The sequence below is a fragment of the Hylobates moloch genome, unplaced genomic scaffold (genome assembly GCF_009828535.3).
Source record: "Hylobates moloch isolate HMO894 unplaced genomic scaffold, HMol_V3 SCAFFOLD_19, whole genome shotgun sequence".
Taxonomy (NCBI): Eukaryota; Metazoa; Chordata; class Mammalia; order Primates; family Hylobatidae; genus Hylobates; species Hylobates moloch.
Genome location: NW_026652294.1, coordinates 5934150 through 5953818, shown reverse-complemented (window position 1 = coordinate 5953818; position 19669 = coordinate 5934150). Strand labels below are relative to the sequence as shown.

Here is a 19669-nt window from a genome sequence, read left to right as displayed (position 1 = left end):
ACAGCAAAGGTTGAAATAACAGAATTCATATGGCATGGCTTTCCCCCTTCAGATTAAGTATTGTTCTCCCCAAACTCCTTTTTAAAATGAAGGGATTGGCCAGGGGTGGTGGTTTACCCCTGTAATTCCAGCACCTTGGGAGGCTGAGGTGGGAGGACTGCTCGAGCCCAGGAGTTTGATTTTTTTTTTTTTTTTTTTGAGATGAAGTCTTGCTCTGCTATCCACGTTGGAGGGTAGTGGTGCAATCTTGGCTCACTGCGACCTCTATCTCCCAGGTTCAAGCTATTCTCATGCCTCAGCCTCCAGAGTGGCTGGGATTACCGGCGCATACCACCACACCCAGCTAATTTTTGTATTTTTAGTAGAGATGGGGTTTTGCCATGTTGGCCAGGCTGGTCTCAAACTCCTGACCTCAGGTGATCCACCCGCCTTGGCCTCCCAGAGTGCTGGAATTACAGGCGTGAGCCACCGCGCCCGGCCAAGACCCTGAATTTAAATCCTGACTCTATCATTCATTAGGTCATCACCTCAAATACTGGTATCCTTGCTGTCAAATGAGATGAGAGTTCCTACACTTACAGGTCTGTTGTAACACATAATTTTTTTTTTTTTTTTTTTTTTTTTGAGACGGAGTCTTGCTCTGTCGCCCAGGCTGGAGTGCAGTGGCACGATCTCGGCTCACTGCAAGCTCCACCTCCCGGGTTCACGCCATTCTCCTGCCTCAGCCTCCCGCGTAGCTGGGACTACAGGCGCCCGCCATCACGCCTGGCTAATTTTTTTGTATTTTTAGTAGAGACGGGGTTTCAACATGTTAGCCAGGATGGTCTCGATCTCCTGACCTTGTGATCCGCCCGCCTCGGCCTCCCAAAGTGCTGGGATTACAGGCTTGAGCCACCGCACCCGGCCCATAATTTTTAAATATATATAAAAATTGGGCTGGGTATGGTGGCTCATGCCTTTAATCCCAACACTTTGGGAGGTTGAAGCGGGCAGATCACCTGATCCCAGGAGACCAGCCAGGGCAACGTGATGAAACCCCATCTCTACAAAAAATACAAAAAAAATTAGGCCGGGGGCAGTGGCTCACGCCTGCAATCCCAGCTACTCGAGGCTGAGGCAGGAGAATCGCTTGAACCCAAGAGGCAGAGGTTGTGGTGAGCCGAGGTTGCACCATTGCACTTCAGCCTGGGGCAACAAGAGTGACACTTCATGTCAAAAAAAAAAAAAAAAATTAGCCGGGCATGATGGCGCACGCCTGTAATTTCAGCTACTCAGGAAGCTGAGGTGGGAGAATTGCTGGAGCCCAAGAGTACGAGGCTGCAGTGAGCCGTGATCACGCCACTGTACTCCAGCCTCGGTGACAAAGTGAGACCCTGTCTCAACAGCAACAATGAAGGAACTAATATGTAATTTCTGAGATTCAATAAAACTCCAGGGAGGAAGAACAGGGACTTTTAGAGTGAAGCAAGGGACGCATAGAGAGTCAAGTAGTTTCCTTATATTTTCCTCCATGTATTACAGATACACTTCTCACAACTCAGAATGGCTGTATGTCTCAATGCCTCGGTCAATGGGACAGACACCAGTCCAAGGAGGGGACATTGGAAATGTCACCTGCTCCATCATGATGAAGCATTAGCTTTGGCTGCTCATATTGAGCTCAGAAGTGCTGTCATACAGATTACCCAGGAGAGCTCACTGTGATCATATAGCTCACTGTACTGAGAGGGAAACTGAAGACCAGAAGTGGCCAGTGTTCTGCTCAAAGTCACCAGCACATTGGTGATAAAATATGAGCCAAAGCTTAGGTCTCTTGTGTCTAGAGAATAAAAAATGACAGTAGATTATAACAAACTTGGTCCAGTGGTAACTCCAATTGTAACTAACAATTATAATTACAATAATATACATTTTCCTCACTGGAATTAATAAATCCATTAATAATAATTAAGTACTTCAATCTGGTGAGTGCATTTTGCTCCATTTCAATACACAGACATTGCCAAAAACACTTAGCATTCACCTTGCTGGAACAGTCATACACCTCCACCGACCTGCCTTAAGTATATAGCAGCAGCTGGGTGCAGCAGCTCATGCCTGTAATCCCAGCATTTTTGGAGGCTGAGGTGAGGGGATCACGAGGTCAGAAGTTCGAGACCAGCCTGGCCAACATGGTGAAACCCCCATCTCTACTAAAAATACAAAAATTAGCCAGGCATGGTGGCAGGCGCCTGTAATCTCAGGTAGTGGGGAGGCTGAGGCAGGAGAATCACTTGAACCCATCTAATAAATAAATAATAAATAAATTCAAGTTCTTCCACTGTGCTCCCCCCACCATGCTACACACACGCGCGCGCGCACACACACACACACACACGTCTGTAATCAGCAGCTTGGGGGGGCCAAGGCGGGTGGATCACCTGAGGTCAGGGGTTTGGGACCAGCCTGACCAACATAGTGAAACCCCGTCTCTACTAAAAATACAAAATTTAGCCAGGCATGGTGGCACGTGCCTGTAATCCCAGCTACTCAGGAGGTTGAGGCAAGAGAATCTCTTGAACCCAGGAGGCAGAGGTTGCAGTGAGCCGAGTCGCACCACTGCACTCTAGCCTGGGTGACAGAGCAAGACTCCGTCTCAAAAAAAAAAAAAAGGGATATAGCGGCTGTCCAGCTGTAGGCCACAGTCCATTCCACAGGGAGCTGTGCATCCCACAGGACATGCTGCTGTCCCACTATTTTGATGAGTTCATACAGAAAGGACCTGGAGAAGAGGAAGCAGCAAGTGCACTAGAAGTCTTGGTAAGGTACGGTGTGACAAAGAGTAGAAGATTAATAAAGAGATAGGGGGCTGCCACTCCAACGAAGTACCTGAGGTCTAGAGGACTAAGAGGTGGCAGCGTATTTTCTCCAAAGTGCATGACAAATTGCTGCACCTTGGTCCCCTTCCTCTAAGAAGGAGGGACAAACCTCTGAGAGCTTCTTTCCATTTTGGAGGCAGCAGAATACCACATCAGGTGTCATGACCTGGCACATTTATCAGGTGACTTGAAAACCTGGTAGCTTTGAGTGGTGCTAAGCAAGAGAAGTATATTCTCTAGTGGGTCGAAGCCAAATTCACGTCGCAGAGTACTAGCAACTATACATGATCATGGCCCCAAGCCAAGTTCAAAGAGCTCTGCCACTCAACCCTTGAGCTTTAGGAGAGCCTGTGGTGTTCAAAGTGGCAGTTAAAATACCCTAAAAAGGGATCACAATGCAAAACCACAGCTTTTTAGTTGAGCTACTCTCCTTCAGCAAATTACTATCCTCTTTTATATACATATATATATATTTAGAGATAGGGTCTCACTATGTCACCCAGGCTTGAGTGCAGTGGTGCTATAACAGCTCACTGCAGCCTCAACCTCCCAGGCTCAAGTGGTCCTCCCACCTCAGACTCCTGAGTAGCTGGGACCACAGGTGTGTGCCACTATGCCCGGCTAATTTTTTCTATTTTTTTTTTTTGTAGAGATGGGGTTCTGCTATGTTGCCCAGGCTAGTCTCAAACTCCTGGGCTCAAGAGATCCTCTTGCCTTGGCCTCCGAAAGTGCTGGAATTATAGGCATGAGCCACCATGCCCAGCCTGCTATCCTCTTAAGGAGAAAGAGCTCCTGGCCTTGTCACTAGGCCCTAGTGGGGAATAAACACCAGGCTGCAGGATGCCACAGGGCCATGTACTCATCATAACTGGGTGCTGTATGACACCCTCCTACTAAGGTTGCGTGTGCCCTGTAGCACTCTATCACTGAATAGAAGTGGTAGAAACCAAACTTGCCCATTGTGGGCCCCCAAGTGTCCCATGAATAGGTCACTCACATCAGCTTGGACCTAAAAGGTATGGAAGGACTTAAACTTACCCTATAGACAGATTGTTTAGTATGAGCTCTTTTTTTTTTTTTTTTTTTTGAGACGGAGTCTTGCTCTGTCGCCCAGGCTGGAGTGCAGTGGCGCGATCTCGGCTCACTGCAAGCTCTGCCTCCCGGGTTCACACCATTCTCCTGCCTCAGCCTCCCGGGTAGCTGGGACCACAGGCGCCTGCCACCATGCCCGGCTAATTTTTTTGTATTTTTTTAGTAGAGATGGGGTTTCACCGTGTTAGCCAGGATGGTCTCTATCTCCTGACCTCGTGATCCACCCGCCTCGGACTCCCAAAGTGCTGGGATTACAGGCGTGAGCCACCGCGCCCGGCCTGCTAGCATGGACTTCTTTTGCCTCTTTTTCTGTTTTTTTTTTTTTTTTTTTTTTTGTTTTTTTTTTTTTTTTTTTTTTGAGATGGAGTCTCACTCTGTCACCTGGGCTGGAGTGCAGTGGCGCCGTCTTGGCTCACTGCAACCTCCCTCTCCCGGGTTCAAGTGATTCTCCTGCCTCACCCTACCGAGTAGCTGGGATTACAGGCGCCCACCACCACGCCCAGCTAATTTTTGTAGTTTTAGTACAGATGGGGTTTCACCATGTTGGCCAGGCTGGTCTCGAATTCCTGACCTCAGGTGATCCCCCCGCCTCAGTCTCCCAAAGTGCTGGCATTACAGGCAGGAGCCACCTGTCCCTTTTTCAAAAGGTTTGGTTGGACAAAGTCTTAGATGAAGCAGAATTTGAAGACTGGTTTCAAGGAGGTACAGGGAAACACTAAGTGGGTGTATATTTTAAAATTAGCCCAGAACCTGAAAATATAGCTGGGTGCCATGGCTCACGCCTGTAATCCCAGCACTTTGGGAGGCTGAGGTGGGTGAATCACCTGAGGTCAGGAGTTCGAGACCAGCCTGACCAACATGGAGAAACCCCGTCTCTACTAAAAATACAAAATTAGCCAGGCGTGGTGGTGGGCGTCTGTAATTCCAGCTACTCGGGAGGCTGAGGCAGGGAGGCAGAGGTTGCGGTGAGCTGAGATCACGCCATTGCCCTCCAGCCTGAGCAACAAGAGTGAAATTCCGTCTCAAAAAAAATAAAAAATAAAATAAAATTAGCCCAGAACCTGAAAATATACATAAATATGTTTCTGCTTATCTTATCAGAAGCCCCCTCCCACTGCAAAGAGGCTCTTCATAATCAGATGGACAATATGACCCTCTATCTGTAGATGGCATTCAACTGCCTTCCTTGACCATCCTGCTGCTTACTCAATTGGGTGATAAACAAAGCAAATAGGGTAGCAAGGACAGAAAATGCACATGGGCTGAACAATAGGGGCTTCCTGTCACCAAGATGACTAACCCACCCATTCCCCTACACAACCAACCCTCAGCACCCAATGATGGCAACAATTTCAGAGCTCCAGTCAGCTGCTGAATTGAAGAACTACATCCCCCTGTCCTGGGGAGGAGAACAGACATTTGATGTAATTAGAATAAGCATATGTGCTAAATTTGAATTTTTAATTTCTTCCTTTCGTGCTTATGCCAGCTGTACCAGGTATCATGAGGTAGCCACACAATAGTTATTACCTCCGTCTTCTTCATGGGAAGAGCCCCACTTTTGTTTGCGACTGTTCCCCTACTCCCCACGGTGCAGATATGAGCCCAGTGGTCTAATCCAGTCTTGGTGATCCTGTGCTGGTGCTATGGTTTGAAGGTTTGTGTCTCTTCCAAAATTCAGGTTGAAATTTAATTTCCAATGCAACAGTATTTAGAGGTAGGCCTTTGGGACATTGATTAGGCCATGAGAACTCCACCTTCATTGATGGAACTAGTGCTTTATAAAAGGGCTGGAGGGAACTAGGCAGGCTCTTTTTGCCTTTTGCCCTTTTGTCTTTCACCATATGAAGACACAGCATTCACATTCACATGTGCCATGTGAGGACACAGGGACAAGGCACCATCTTGGAAGCAGAAAGAGTAGCCCTCACAGTACACTGAATCTGCTAGTGCCTTGATCTTGGACTTCGCAGCCTCCAGAACTGTGAGAAAGTAAATTTCTGTTCTTTATACATTACCCGGTCTCAGTTATTTTGTTATGGCAACAAAAATAGACTAAGATAGACTGGGCGTGGTGGCTCACGCTTGTAATCCCAGCACTTTGGGAGGCCGAGGCGGGCGGATCACGAGGTCAGGAGATCGAGACCACAGTGAAACCCCGTCTCTACTAAAAATACAAAAAATTAGCTGGGCGTGGTGGCGGGCGCCTGTAGTCCCAGCTACTCGGAGAGGCTGAGGCAGGAGAATGGCGTGAACCTGGGAGGCGGAGCTTTCAGTGAGCCGAGACTGCACCACTGCACTCCAGCCTAGGCGACAGAGCGAGACTCTCTCTCAAAAAAAAAAAAAATAGACTAAGATCGCTACTAAGCCAGCTGTTTTGAGACGGGCTTACTGTGTCATCCAGGCTGGAGTACAGTGGCACAATCAAGGCTCACTGCAGCCTCGATCTCCTGGGCTCAGGTGATCTTCCTGCCGCAGCCTCCCAAGTAGCTGAGTCTACAGGCATGCGCCACCATAACTGGTTAATTTTTTTTTTTTTTTGAGATGGAGTCTTGTTCTGTCACCCAGACTGGAGTGCAGTGGTATGATCTTGGCTCACTGCAACCTCTGCCTTGTGGGGTCAAGCGATTCTCCTGCCTCAGCCTCCCAAGTAGCTGGGACTACAGGAGTGTGCCACCACGCCCTGCTAATTTTTGTATGTTTAGTAGAGATGGGTTTTCACCATGTTGGTCAGGCTAGTCTCAAGCTCCTGACCTCAGGTGATCCACCCGCCTCAGCCTCTCAAAGTGCTGGGATTACAGGCATAAGCCACTGTGCCCAGCCCATACCTGGCTAATTTTTTGTAGAGATGGGGGTCTCACCATATTGCCCAGACTGGTCTCAAACTCCTGGACCCATGCAATCTGCCCCCCTCAGCCTCCCAAAATGCTGGGATTATGTGGGTAAGCCACCATGCCTTGCCAGGCCTGGCTTCTAAGAACTTCTTTCATGCTATGAGCTGCCCCAATATCATTCCAGCTATTACATGTTTGATTCTGTTAATCAGAGTCAGTTTGTATTGTTTGAAATCCAAGAACTGCATTAGATATGCAGGAGGAAAGTGAGGCCCAGAAAGAAAATACTTGTTTAAGGTCAATTAGCACTTGTTGGCAGACATGAAATTAGAAACCAGGAGTCCTCCCTCTCTTGTAGCACGGGACTGTTTGCTCTACCAAATCCTTGAAGATGTGTCTTGCAAGGTGAAACTCCAGGCAGAGTAAGAGGCTGGATGAGGAGCTGATCTGGGCCTGGAGCTTCCCGGGCCTCTCCCTTCTTCCACATTCCTCGGCCTGCAGGCTGCAGAGCTCCTCATTAAAGGGCATTCAGGGGGTACACAAGAAGCACTTACCTTCCCAGCGTGATGGCCAAGGGACCTGCAAGCAGTGCGCCAAAGAGGCCTCCCAGGGGATACAGAGACACGATGAGGGACCACATAAGTAGGACTAGGTGGTCGGGCAGTGGCTCTCCAGTACGCGCCTGCCACGTCTCATTGGTGAATTCCTGAATGTGCTGTGGACAGAAATGCCAGTCAGCCTTCTGGGGATGGTGGCATGGGGGTGCTAGTCGAGACAAGCCTTCTCCCCAACAGGGCTCCATGCCTCTGCAGAACAGGCAATGAGAACAGGCACCGTGTCTCCTGAGCTGCCCCTGGAGCAGGAACCAACTTGCCTGAGCACCTCCCCCTGTGCGGGGCACCATGCTGGTTCTTTCGTGGGCAATATCCCTCGGAGCCTAGCACTGGACTTGCTCCATTTGCCCCTCTCTGCGAAAACACTATTTCTCTCTACTCACACAACACTTCTGACAGCAAATGTGTGGATTTTTTCCACATCAAGCAATTCTCTAACTCTCCGGACACAAGCTGGGTGTACTACAATGTAATTCCATTCTGACACTATCCACCTGCAGTTAGCATCAAATCCCACAAGTCAAAGGGCTCCATTCCACAAGACTGTCCCCTCTTCAGATGCCAAGTGCAACTCCTGCACTTCTGACCAACTGGCCATCAACTGGGGATTCCTAGGATCCTTTCTGTGGTTTGATAATTTGCAACAATGGCTCACGAAACTCAGGAAGGCCCTTTACTTACATTTACTGGTTTGTTATGAAGGATACAACTCATGAACAGCCAGATGGGAAGGATGCACTGGGCATGATCCTGGGGGAGTAGGTTGCTGGAGGCTTCCATGTCCCCTCCAGGAGCACCACCTTCCCAGCACCCCAATGTGTTCACGAACCTGGAAGCTCATCAAATCTTGTCATTCAAGAGTTTTTATAGACCTTAATCTTCAGCTCCTCTCCCTTTCCTAGAGCTCTGTGAGTGGGGCTGAACATTCTGACCCTCTAATCTCTTGGTCTTTTTGGTGACCAGCTCCATCCTGAGGCAATCTAGTGGCTCTACCCTGTCATCTCATTAGCATAAGTGCAGGTATGATGAAATGGGGCTCATTGCAAATAACAAAACATGCTCCTATAACTCAAGAAATTCTGTGGCCAGGCACGGTGGCTCACACCTGTAATCACAGCACTTTGGGAGGCCGAGATGGGCGGGTCACCTGAGGTCAGGAGTTCAAGACCAGCCTGGCCAACATGGTGAAACCCCATCTCTACTAAAAATACCAAAAAAAAAAAACAAAAAAACAGCCAGGTGTGATGACAGGCACCTGTAATCCCAACTACTCGGGAGGCTGAGGCAGAAGAATTGCTTGAACCCGAGAGGTGGAGGTTGCAGTGAGCCAAGATTGCGCCATTGCACTCCAGTGACAAGAGCAAAACTACGTCTAAAAAAAAAAAAAAAATCCAAGAGTTTTAGGAGCTCTGTGCCTGGAACCAAGGACAAAGATCTATTATATTTCTTATTATACCATACCCAAGGAATCCACTGCAGTCCCCTCCCACCCTGCTTTTGCCCCAGGGAGTCACCTGTGCAGCCCTCATCAGTGAGCTCCCTTACTGACCAACTTGGCCGATGGTGAGCACCAGCAGGATATCAGGAGGCAGGAGAGAGAAGTAGGAGTGTCTGTTCCCCGGCTCCCTCCCTGGGAGGTCGCCTCAGCCTGGCTGTGATCCTCTCAAGGGGGCCTATGTCTCTTTCCTTCCAGTTTCCGTAATCTCTCCATCCACTGGTCATAGCTCACAGCAGCCTCCAGCTCCTGGGCTCAAGCGACCCTCCTGCCTCGGCCTCCTGAGTAGCTGAAACTAACAGGCACATACCAGCATGCCAAGCTAATTTTTAAAATTTTTTGTAGAGACAGGGTCTTACTATGTTACCCAGGCTGTTCTCCAATTCCTGGCCTCAAGCAATCCTCCTGCTTCAGCCTCCCAAAGCACTGGGATTACAGACATGAGCAACCATGCCCAGCCTTGGTCACTGTCAAGACTGGGGATTAGGTTCAGGGAGAGGTGAAATGACTTGCTCACAGTGTTAGCCATAGGTCAGAGTTGTACCAGGTAGTTTGGACTCCCCAGACTCCAAACCTCAGGTGAGTGAAGGGAAGCCACATGGTTAGGAAAGACATGGGGAAGACATGGACACCCTTCTCTTGGTTAGAGATGAAATGTCATTTGCAGGTCTCCTGACACAACAGAACACAAGGGAGGGCAGTGGGTTCAGGTGCTGGGCCAGCTCTCCCCTGCCCACCTCAGGGCAATGACTGTCAGCCTAGTGCCCACCAGCTGCCTCTCGGAGGAGGGACTGTCCACAGGAGCTGGGACCAGGGCCAGCCTCCCCTGACATTGGGTGGAACTCCTCAAGAGTGACCATTGACAAAGATTCTCCTCAGAGTTTTCTAAGCTCTTTTTTTCTTTTCTTTTCTTTTTTTTTTTTTTTAAAGATAGGGTCTCCCTCTGTTGTCCAGGCTGGAGGGCAGTGGCATGATCATAGCTCACCGCAGCCTCGAACTCCTGGGCTCGAGCTATCCTCCCATCTCAGCCTCACAAGTACCTACAACTACAGGCCCATGCCACTGTGCCCTGTTGAATTTTTTTTACTTTTTTGTAGATACTGGGTATCGCCATGTTGCTTAGGCTGGTCTCGAACTCCGGGGCTCAAGCAATCCTCCCACCTCAGCCTCTCAAAGTGTTCGGATTAGTAGCGTGAGCCACTGCACCCAGTCTTCTGAGCTCTTTTTCAACTAGGTCTCAGCTTTTGGACTTCTGTGTTCATCTCTGCTTTGTTCAATTTTAGCAAGTATCCTGCTAAGTTGGTTTAGCTAGAATCCTCATCCTCCACATCTGATCACTCTCAAAATCTAATCGGCCTCCTTATCCTCTGCCATCCTCCATGATGTCTGATTACTCTGGCCTGCCCTCAACAAGAATCCTGTTAGGACAATTTAACCAGAATCCCCCACAAACGCCTGATGATCCTCTTAGTCATTGTGTACCCACTGACCCCACTCTGCTCCTTGGCTATCAGTTCTCGCTTGCCCATGCTGTATTTGAAGTTGAGTCCAATCTTTCTGCCTCAGGGCAGGACCCCATTGCCACAGTCCCTACTACTAGCGCTATGGCCACCTCTTGAATAACGTCTTCATTACTGTGCTTTGACAAGTGTCATTGAATAGTTTTTTGTTTTTGTTTTTGTTTGAGATGGAGTTTTGCTCTTGTTGTCCAGGCTGGAGTGCAATGGCGCGATCTTGGCTCACTGCAACCTCCGCTTCCCGGGTTCAAGCAATTCTCCTGCCTCAGCCTCCCGAGTAGCTGGGATTATAGGCACGCGCCACCATGCCTGGCTAATTTTGTATTTTTAGTAGAGACAGGGTTTCTCCATGTTGGTCACGCTGGTCTTGAACTCCTGACCTCAGGGGATCCACCTGCCTCGGACTCCCAAAGTGCTGAGATTACAGGCGTGAGCCACTGCACTCAGCTTTTTTTTTTTTTTTTTGAGAGGGAGCCTCCTTCTGTCGCCCAGGCTGGACAACAGTGGCGAGATCTCAGCTCACTGCAACCTCCGCTTCCTGGGTTCAAGCGATTTTCCTACCTCAGCCTCTGGAGGAGCTGGGATCACAGGCAGGCGCCACGTGCCCATCTAATATTTCTATTTTTAGTGGAGACAGGGTTTAATCATGTTGGCTAGGCTGGTCTCGAACTCCTGACCTCAAATGATCCACCTGCCTCAGTCTCTCAAAGTGCTGGGATTACAGGCATGAGCCACCACGCCCAGCCTGAATAACTTTTTCTTTAACAGTTAGAACTTAACACCATTCAGCAGGGTAGGGGAAGCCTCTGAGCCTAGGAAAGTCTCCTTTGTAGGGGCTGGTGATGGCCGTGGGAGGTAAGGTCTGAGAATGCCCTGCCCAGCCCGGGATGGACCCGTCTCTAGTCTGAGTGTGCACTGAAGTGGGTGCTCAAATGCTTGATGAATTAATGAATAAATAAACCAATGCATCACACCTGTAATCCCAGCACTTTGGGAGTCCAAGGCAGGCGGATTACCTGAGGTCAGGAGTTTGAGACCAGCCTGGCTAACATGGTGAAACTCCATTTCTACTACAAATACAAAAAATTAGCCAGGCATGGTGGTGGGTGCCTGTAATCCCAGCTACTCGGGAGGCTGAGGCAGGAGAATCGCTTGAACTCGGGAGGTGGAGGTTGCAGTGAGCCAAGATCGCGCCATTGCACTCCAGCTTGAGCAACAAGAGCAAAACTCTGTCTCAAAAAATAAATAAATAAAAAATAAACCAATGCAGCCAGCTCAGATCTCCCTTTCTAAACTCTTATCCTTTCTTTAAGAGGCTGGGCTGCTATCATTCTTTCTATCCCCACCTCTATCTTCTGCTAGCAAATATTACTTTGGAGAAGTTCTCTCGATGGTCAATTACAGCTCTTGGTTCCCCATAAAGGTGATCACCTGGCCCAGATCTGGCCAATCTGAGCATCCCAGCCTCCTGACCACATTACTGGTCTGGGAGTGGACATGTAATCCAAACCAGCCCCTCAGGCTCTTCCCTGCCTTTCTACATGAGCTAACCTGAAATACTTTTGTTGGTGGGGGGAGTTCTCAGCTGGCAAGAAGTGAATCTGGTCACAGCAGCTCCCCAACTGGGTATGAAAACAAGGCCAAGCTGGGCACGGTGGCTCATGCCTGTAATCCTAGAACTTCAAGAGGCCAAGGTGGGCGGACCACTTCAGTTCAGGAGTTTGAGATCAGCCTGGGCAACATGATGAGACCCCATCTCTACTAAAAAATACAAATAAAATAGCTGGGCTTTGTCGTACATGCCTGTGGTCCCAATTACTTGGGAGGCTGAGGTGGGAGGATTGCTTGAGCGCCTGAGCTCGGGATGGGGTGGAGGTTGCAGTGAGCCGAAATTGTACCACTGCACTCCAGCCTGGGTGACAGAGCAAGACTGTCTCAAAAAAAAAAAAAAAAAAAAAAACGAGAGAGAGGAAAAACAGAGGCAGGACAGCCACAGTTCTGTCCTGGGGCCTGCTGCTCTCCCCCAGTGCTGTGTGAAGCCCCACATCCCATCATTCCCAGTTACGTAACTAGGTACTTGCCCTTCTTACTTAAGCAAGTTAAAGGTGGGCTTCTATCACTGGGACTGAAAGACCTATCCTTTCCACAGACACTCACAGAACATCGGCTCAGGCCAGGCTACCATCAAGTGCCAGAGATTCAAAGATGACTCAGATGCTGAGAGCAAACCAGCGGGAGAGAGGAGATGGACACAAAACAGCCCTCACACAGCCTGAGTGAGGACAGCCTGCACCAAGGGCTGGAGAGGGAAGAAGGTTTCAAGAAGGTGGTGGTATCTGGGGTGGGCTTCTACAGGTGGAAGAGAGGGTCCCTCCATGGAAGGAGGCTTAGAGGAAGGACTGTGTCATAGGTATTTGAGGAACTAAACTTAACTTGCTTTGGTATCAGGGCTGGGGGAACAAAGGTGTGAGACAGTGAAACCACGGGGTTCATTTCATCAGGTCTGCCTGCCCTGCTTGCTTTTGGTCAGTTGGCTTTTTAAAATTTCTTCTTCCTTTTTCCATGAAGCTGAGGCCGTGGTAGCTCAAGGCCTCGCCGCTGAACACAGAAACTTAACCTCCACTGGCTACTTTATAAATAACATTGATGAGACCGGGCACAGTGGCTCATGCCTGTAATCCCAGTACTTTGGGAGGCTGAGGCAGGCAGATCACCTGAGGTTGGGAGTTCGAGACCAGCCTGACCAACATGGAGAAACCCCATCTCTACTAAAAATACAAAATTAGCTGGGTGTGGTGGCGCATGCCTGTAATCCCAGCTACTCGGGAGGCTGAGGCAGGAGAATCGCTTGAACCTGGGAGGCGGAGGTTGCGGTGAGCCAAGATGGCGCCATTCCACTCCAGCCTGGGCAACAAGAGCAAAACTCCGTCTCAAAAAAAAAAAAAAAAAAAAAATTCTGAGCAGGGGAGTGACTTGAAGAGATCAAGATTGGGAGAGGCTGAAGGCAAGAAGGCCCAGTGAGGAGGCTGGGCCAGAACTGGGAATGTGGTGGAAACATGGGGAGAAGTGGCTGGATTCCAGAGGTAGTTAGGAAGGACTTGGTGTCCAAGAGATGAAGAGAAGAGTCAAGGCTGACCCCCCATCACTAGGTGGAAGATAGAGTCATCCGCTGAGATTAGGGACTCAGGAGGACCTGCAGGTTTGGGGAAGATGTATGCTCAGTTTGAACCTGCAGGAACCTGTGGGCCAACCCAATGGAGACAAATTTGTGGCAGAAAGCGCCACCTAGTGGATGCCTGGCTGAAGCCCCTCGGTGGGCAGCTGTTAGCCAGTACCCACTCAGACAGGGACAGTCGACACAGAGAGGATACATACCGAGGTCGGGGCATTGATGATAGAGAGGTTATAGCCAAACTGAAAAGTCCCACCAATGCCGGCAGCGCAGATGGTCAGGAGCAGGATCCTGCCCTGAATCTAAGGAGAGAGGAGAGAACAGAGTGACCAACAACAGCCTCCACCCCCTCCCTGGACCAGAGCTGCCAATCACAGCATTGCAATTTATTCGAATTAGGCAGTGATGTCTCCACTTTGCAGATAAGGAAAGTGAGGCACAGAGAGAGTTACCTGGGTCACATGGCTGGCAGGTAGCAGAGGAACCCAAGCCTCCTGCTGTGAGTCCAGGACCCCACTTTGCCCTTACCCCACCCATAGCCCCAACATTTCCCTGAGCTGGAGAGCGGTTCCCATCCCTCCTTGTTGGGCTGCCCCTGAGCATGTCTGCTGTGTTGGAGAAGACAGTCCCCTGAGCTGGGGCCCCAGCAGAGTAAAGCTCTGCCTCCAGCAGGACAGGAGCCCCTGACTTGCCCCAGGAAAACTTTCTCCAACAGAGTGGCCAGGCTCCAGGAATCTGGGCTGAGCCTCCTTCTCTTACCTCCCACCAGCATGTTCCGCAACGAGGCTAAGAGAAGAGGCCACATGGACCTGCAGGTGCAAGGACTTGGGGACATATGAGTAGCAGAGAGGCAGCATAAATGGCCCAGGTGCCTGGTCCCTATCCCAGCTCTCCCCTTCCTTCCTCATCCTAAGTCACTTCCTTACCTGGACCTGCAGATAATGAAGCCTACTTCTAGGCTGGGTACACATGAGTCATGCACACTTGGTTCACAAAAGGACAGTGAAACACCCTTAGAGATGGAGGAAGAATTCCCCAAGGCATCCCTGATGCCTCATCCTTTGTAGTTGGGATTTTCTTTTTTTTTTCTTTTTTTTTTTCTTTTTTTTTGAGACGGAGTCTTGGCCGGGTGCAGTGGCTCACGCCTATAATCCCAGCACTTTGGGAGGCTGAGGAGGGTGGATCACAAGGTCAGAAGTTTAAGACCAGCCTGGCCAAGATGGTGAAACCCCATCTCTACTAAAAATACAAAAATTGGCCGGGAGTGGTGGCTCATGCCTGTAATCCCAGCACTTTGGGAGGCCAAGGTGGGTGGATCACGAGGTCAGGAGATCGAGACCATCCTGGCTAACATGGTGAAATCCCGTCTCTACTAAAAATACAAAAAATTAGCTGGGCCTGGTGGCGGGCGCCTGTAGTCCCAGCTACTCGGGAGGCTGAGGCAGGAGAATGGCGTGAACCCGGGAGGCTGAGCTTGCAGTGAGCCGAGATCGCACCACTGACGAGACGCGCATAAAAAAAAAAAAAAAAATTAGCCGGGTTTTGGCAGGGTCTGTAATCCAGTATCGGAGGCTGAGGCAGAGAAAGTTGAAGAGAGACGGAGTTTTGCTCTGCCGCCCAGGCTGGAGTGCAATGGCGCAATCTTGGCTCACTGCAATCTCCGCCTCCCAGTTCAAGCGATTCTCCCGCCTCAGCCTCCCGAGTAGCTGGGATTGCAGGCATGCATCACCACACCCAGCTAATTTTTGTATTTTTAGTAGAGACTCCTGACCTCAAGTGATCTGCCCACCTCGGCCTCCAAAGTGCTGAGATTACAGACGTGAGCCACCACACCCGACCTGTAGTTGAGGTCTTCTTAGGGATTCACAAAAGTATTTATCTTTCTCCATTTGTGATTTTTTGTTTTGTTTTTTGAGACAGGGTCTCATTTTGTCACCCAGGCTGGAGTGCAGTGTCACAATCTTGACTCACTGCAGCCTCAACCTCCTGGGCTCAAGTGATCCTCCCACCTCAGCCCCCCAAGTAGCTGGGACTACAGGCACACACCATCATGCTGGGCTAATTTTTTTGTAGAGACGGGATTTCACCATATTGCCCAGGCTGGTTTCAAACTCCTGAGCTCAAGCGATCCACTCGCCTTGGCCTCCCAAAGTGCTGGGATTACAGGCGTGAGCCACCATACCCAGCCCACTCTTTGGTGATTTTTAATTACAAAATGACACGTTTGTTAAGATTTTTGAAAATTCAGTATATACTGAAAGTTCTCCACTCCTCCAAAGGCACAACAATGAACTCCTTCCCTCAGGTATTTTCCTAGGTATTTGCAAAGTAGTTGACTTCACAAAAATTGAATCGTTGATATCCCCCCAAAAAATACTGCCTTTCTTGTTCTGGCAAATTGTTCTGTAGAATTATATGTATTATTTTTGAAAACTTCGATAAAATTTTCATGACAGAAGGATGTTTGGCTAAGGTTTTCTGAAGTTTCCAGAACCTACGGACTATTTATTCATTCATTAGTCAAATACTAAGTGTTGGCCGGATGTGGTGGCCCACACCTGCAATCCCAGCACTTTGGGAGGCCGAGGTGGGCAGATCACTTGAGGTCAGGAGTTCGAGACCAGCCTGGCCAACATGGTAAAACACTGTCTCTACTAAAAATACAAAAATTAGCTGGGCGTGGTGGTGGGCACCTGTAATCCCAGCTACTCAGAAGGCTGAGGCAGGAGAATCGCTTGAATCTGGGAGGGAGGCGGAGGTTGCAGTGAGCCCAGATCACACCACTGCACTCCTGCCTGGGCAACAGAGTGGGACTCCCTCTCCAAAAAAAAAAAAAAAACTGAATGTTTATCTCAGCCAGGAAGTGTGCTGGGGGGCAAGATACAGCTGGGAAAGAGACAGCTGTGCTTTCACCATTCAGTGAGATACTGCACTGGAGGGTAGGGCAGCAGAGGAAGTGGCTCTGGTGGGCAGAATCCTGCTGAAGGCCTTGCCATAGGTCTGGAGACAGGTTGGTGACAGGGGCCCTGGCTGCCCATAGTTCCAATAAGGCCTAAGTAACTTTCTCTTAGGCTGGAAGCCTTAGGAAGAAGCCAGGTGAGAAACCTGGCATCTGGTCCCATTGAGGCCAAATTACAGCTCCACGGGGGCTGCATGGAAGTGAGAGCTCCCTTAAGACAACAGATGTGAAGGAAGCAACGAACGCAGTGCTTGATGGCAGCTGAGCTCATGTAGCAGGAGATACTGACAGGTCTCTAAGACTACAGGAAATTGTTGAATTCAATGAGATCATGCATGGAGATTGCCTATACCGTGCCTAGTCATGGTAAGCATTCAGACATTAGCTATGATAGGGACCATTAATTCAGCAAACAAAGATTTATTGCCTCCCTATTATGGTCAATAATCCTACTGTTATAGGTGTTGGGATACAGCAGTGAACAACAGACAAAATCCATGAGCTGTCAGAGCTTTCCTTCCAGCAAGGAAAGACAAGCAATCGCAAAATGAACAAGCAAAATATATAGTACATCAGCTGGTGCTACAGAGACTTAAAGCAGTGAAGGGGAGTAGGAAGTGTTTGGACCAGGTGGTTCTATTTTATTTTATTTTATTTTTATTTTTTAGAGACAAGGTCTCGCTACGTCGCCCACGCTGGAGTGCAGTGGTGAGATCCTATTAGATCCCTGCAGCTTCGAACTCCTGGGCTCCAGCGATCCTCCCACCTTTGTTGGTGCTATTTTAAATAGGGCTGTCAAGGAATACAAGTGCAAATCAAGACAAAGGAAGTGGGGGAATGTGCCATGCAACTACCTAAAGAAATCAGTCCAGATTGCGGAGGAACCCATAGAAGTGGCGGGCAGTGCGGCCGCTCTCCTCTGGCTGCGCCCTTTCCCTCTGTGAGGCAGGACGCCAGGTCAGAGCTGAGGGAGCATGAGCAGGAAAGAGGCAGGGGTGACAAACAGTCTCGGGAGGGGGCGAGCGGTCAGGACTGCAGTGCTGCTCGGAGGGCTTCTTTCCTCTGAGGTCAGGGCTGATCAGCAGAGGATTTAGCATCTCTGGGGGCTGGGATGCCAGGGTCCAGCAACCTTGCTCTGGCTCACAGGCCGACCCTGGGCGTAAACACCTGCCTATGCACATCTGAGCCTAGCATCTAACGCCACTGTACATACAAGCACGATATTTTTGAATATTTGACGAGTTAGTTAAGCCTCCAAGGTGGCTGCACTTGCGCAGTTCACTCAGGTCCGCAATCCCTCATCTGAAACGCCTGGTCTGGGCAGGTATGAGAATTCAGACCATTCTAGATCGCAGGAGGGCATGGAGCATTCGAAAGGGGGTCCTGAGCGGAAGTCTTGCTGTCCCAGGGAGACCCTGGCTGCCATTAAAAAGCTGTGAGCCGGCCGCCTGCGCGCGGAGGGAAGAGCAGCGCGCGGAACCCAGTGGTGAAAGAGGTGCTAGCGCACGCGCACTGAGCGTTTGAGAGGAGCAAACCAGTCGAGACGAAGCTGCAGCGCAAGCGCAGTGGGTACTGAGAGCGGCCGCACAAGCTGAGGGTTCGCGCAACGCTAACCGGTGGCCGGGACTAAGGCCTGAAACTCAAACGCAGGCGCAGTGAAGCGCAGAGCCGCTAGACTGTCGTGGAGGGCGCCTGAGGCGCATGCGTGGACCCACAGCGTTTTAAGAAGGGCTGGGGGTGCTGGGGAGTTCGCCCCCGCGGGTTGGCGGGGGTCGCCGCCGTGGTGAGGGGGTTACCGCCGCGGGGTTTGTCGCCGCCGCTGGGAGCTCACCTGCGTCCGAGGCCGTAAGGACGGCTCTAGTTCCTCCTCCATCCGCCTCTTCCGCAGCACTGAGGCTGAAAAGCCGCTCACTCCTTACTCGGCTAAGCGCCAAGCTCATCTCTGCAGGCCGGAAGGGAGCTCTGGTCCAAGGTCATCTCGGCCAAGCCCCTCCATTCGCCCCCGCAGGTGCCAGCAAGCGACTCTGGTCGCCGCGCTCCCAAGTCCTCCCCCGAAATTCCAGCTCCGGCCCCTCGTCCCCCTCCTTTGCTGCAGTCTCTGGACTAAATGTCTGCGGGTCTATGTCTCTCGCAGGTCGGACCTCAGCCGCAAACCTGCGCGACTCCCTGTGCCGGTCGCCCCTGCCGGCCGCCAGAACCTCGGAGACCCCTGCCCCTGGGCGTTCCCGGGAGGGCCAAGCCCTTGGTTGTGCACAGATGCACCCCCCACCTGCACCCCCCCCACACACACTTTGGTTCAGGTATCCCTGACCTTTCCCCAGAGGACGGGAAAATTAGGAAAGACCGAAAGATAGACCCACCAGTCTGCGGAGCGCTCTCATCTGTGCGTCCTGGGCACAGCGAGAGACTCGGCGGAATGCGGGTAGGAGAACCGGTCTCCGGTTGCCGCCAGGGGATCCACTGCGTGAGAGGCAGGTCCGACCTATGGTGGGGGCACTTGGAGTTGAGGAACCAGAGTCCACTGGACCGGATTCATCTTTTATCTCTCAGGGCTTCTCAGGCCCTGCATGGAGGAATCCAGGAGCTGGACAAAGACCAACTGAAACTAGACTTGCCAAAGATGCTATTTGTGGTCACAGAAACATAGAGCTGGACATGACCTTAGGAAGTCATCTGAGCAAAGACTGTGATGGGCACAGTCTACTGTAGTAGCTCTATTGCTCAGACTTGGTTTTTGTTTGACTTTTGCTGCTCTGAACTTTAATTCCTAAAAACACTGCATTTTAAAGGAAAAACACAAAATATTAGCAGTTATCATAAGTATTTTATTGCATGCTTTTCGTGCATCTATTAAGATGATCATATGGGTATTCTTTAATCTGTTAATGAGATCAGTTACATCAATAAACTTTCTAATGGTAAACCATTCTTGAATTCGTGGGGTAGATGCAACTTGGTCATAATATTATTGTTATTAATACATTGTTAGTTTCAACTGCTGATATTTAGATAGGTTAATTTTTTTCAAAACAACCATTGCCTTTTCCCCCTTAAAAAATAAGTGGGAAGTGACGGGCACGGTGGCTCACGCCTGTAATCCCAGCACTTTGGGAGGCCGAGGCGGGCGG

At 50.1% G+C, this 19669-nt stretch overlaps 1 protein-coding gene and 1 long non-coding RNA gene across 6 annotated transcripts in view; one reads left to right on the top strand and one right to left on the bottom strand.

The window, feature by feature from the left end:
• Positions 1–19112, bottom strand: part of SLC2A11 (solute carrier family 2 member 11) — a 38448-nt gene extending 19336 nt beyond the window's left edge. For 3 of the 5 annotated variants that reach the window (XM_058431950.1, XM_032139466.2, XM_058431949.1), the window contains exons 1-4: positions 18902–19112; positions 18373–18483; positions 13786–13884; positions 7339–7499 (exon numbers count right to left, since the gene is read on the bottom strand). In XM_058431950.1, the coding sequence (XP_058287933.1) occupies positions 7339–7499; positions 13786–13884; positions 18373–18414 (302 nt within the window). In that variant the 5' untranslated portion in view covers positions 18415–18483; positions 18902–19112. Of the gene's footprint in view, positions 1–7338; positions 7500–13785; positions 13885–17395; positions 17470–18372; positions 18484–18901 lie in introns of those variants that run through there. The other 2 variants (XM_032139468.2, XM_058431951.1) reach the window with 2 other exon arrangements.
• LOC131382054 (uncharacterized) lies at positions 18121–19464 on the top strand. The gene is made up of 2 exons (XR_009211209.1): positions 18121–18549; positions 18676–19464. It is a non-coding gene; the product is annotated as an uncharacterized LOC131382054 (long non-coding RNA).
• Positions 19465–19669: the final 205 nt, after the last annotated feature.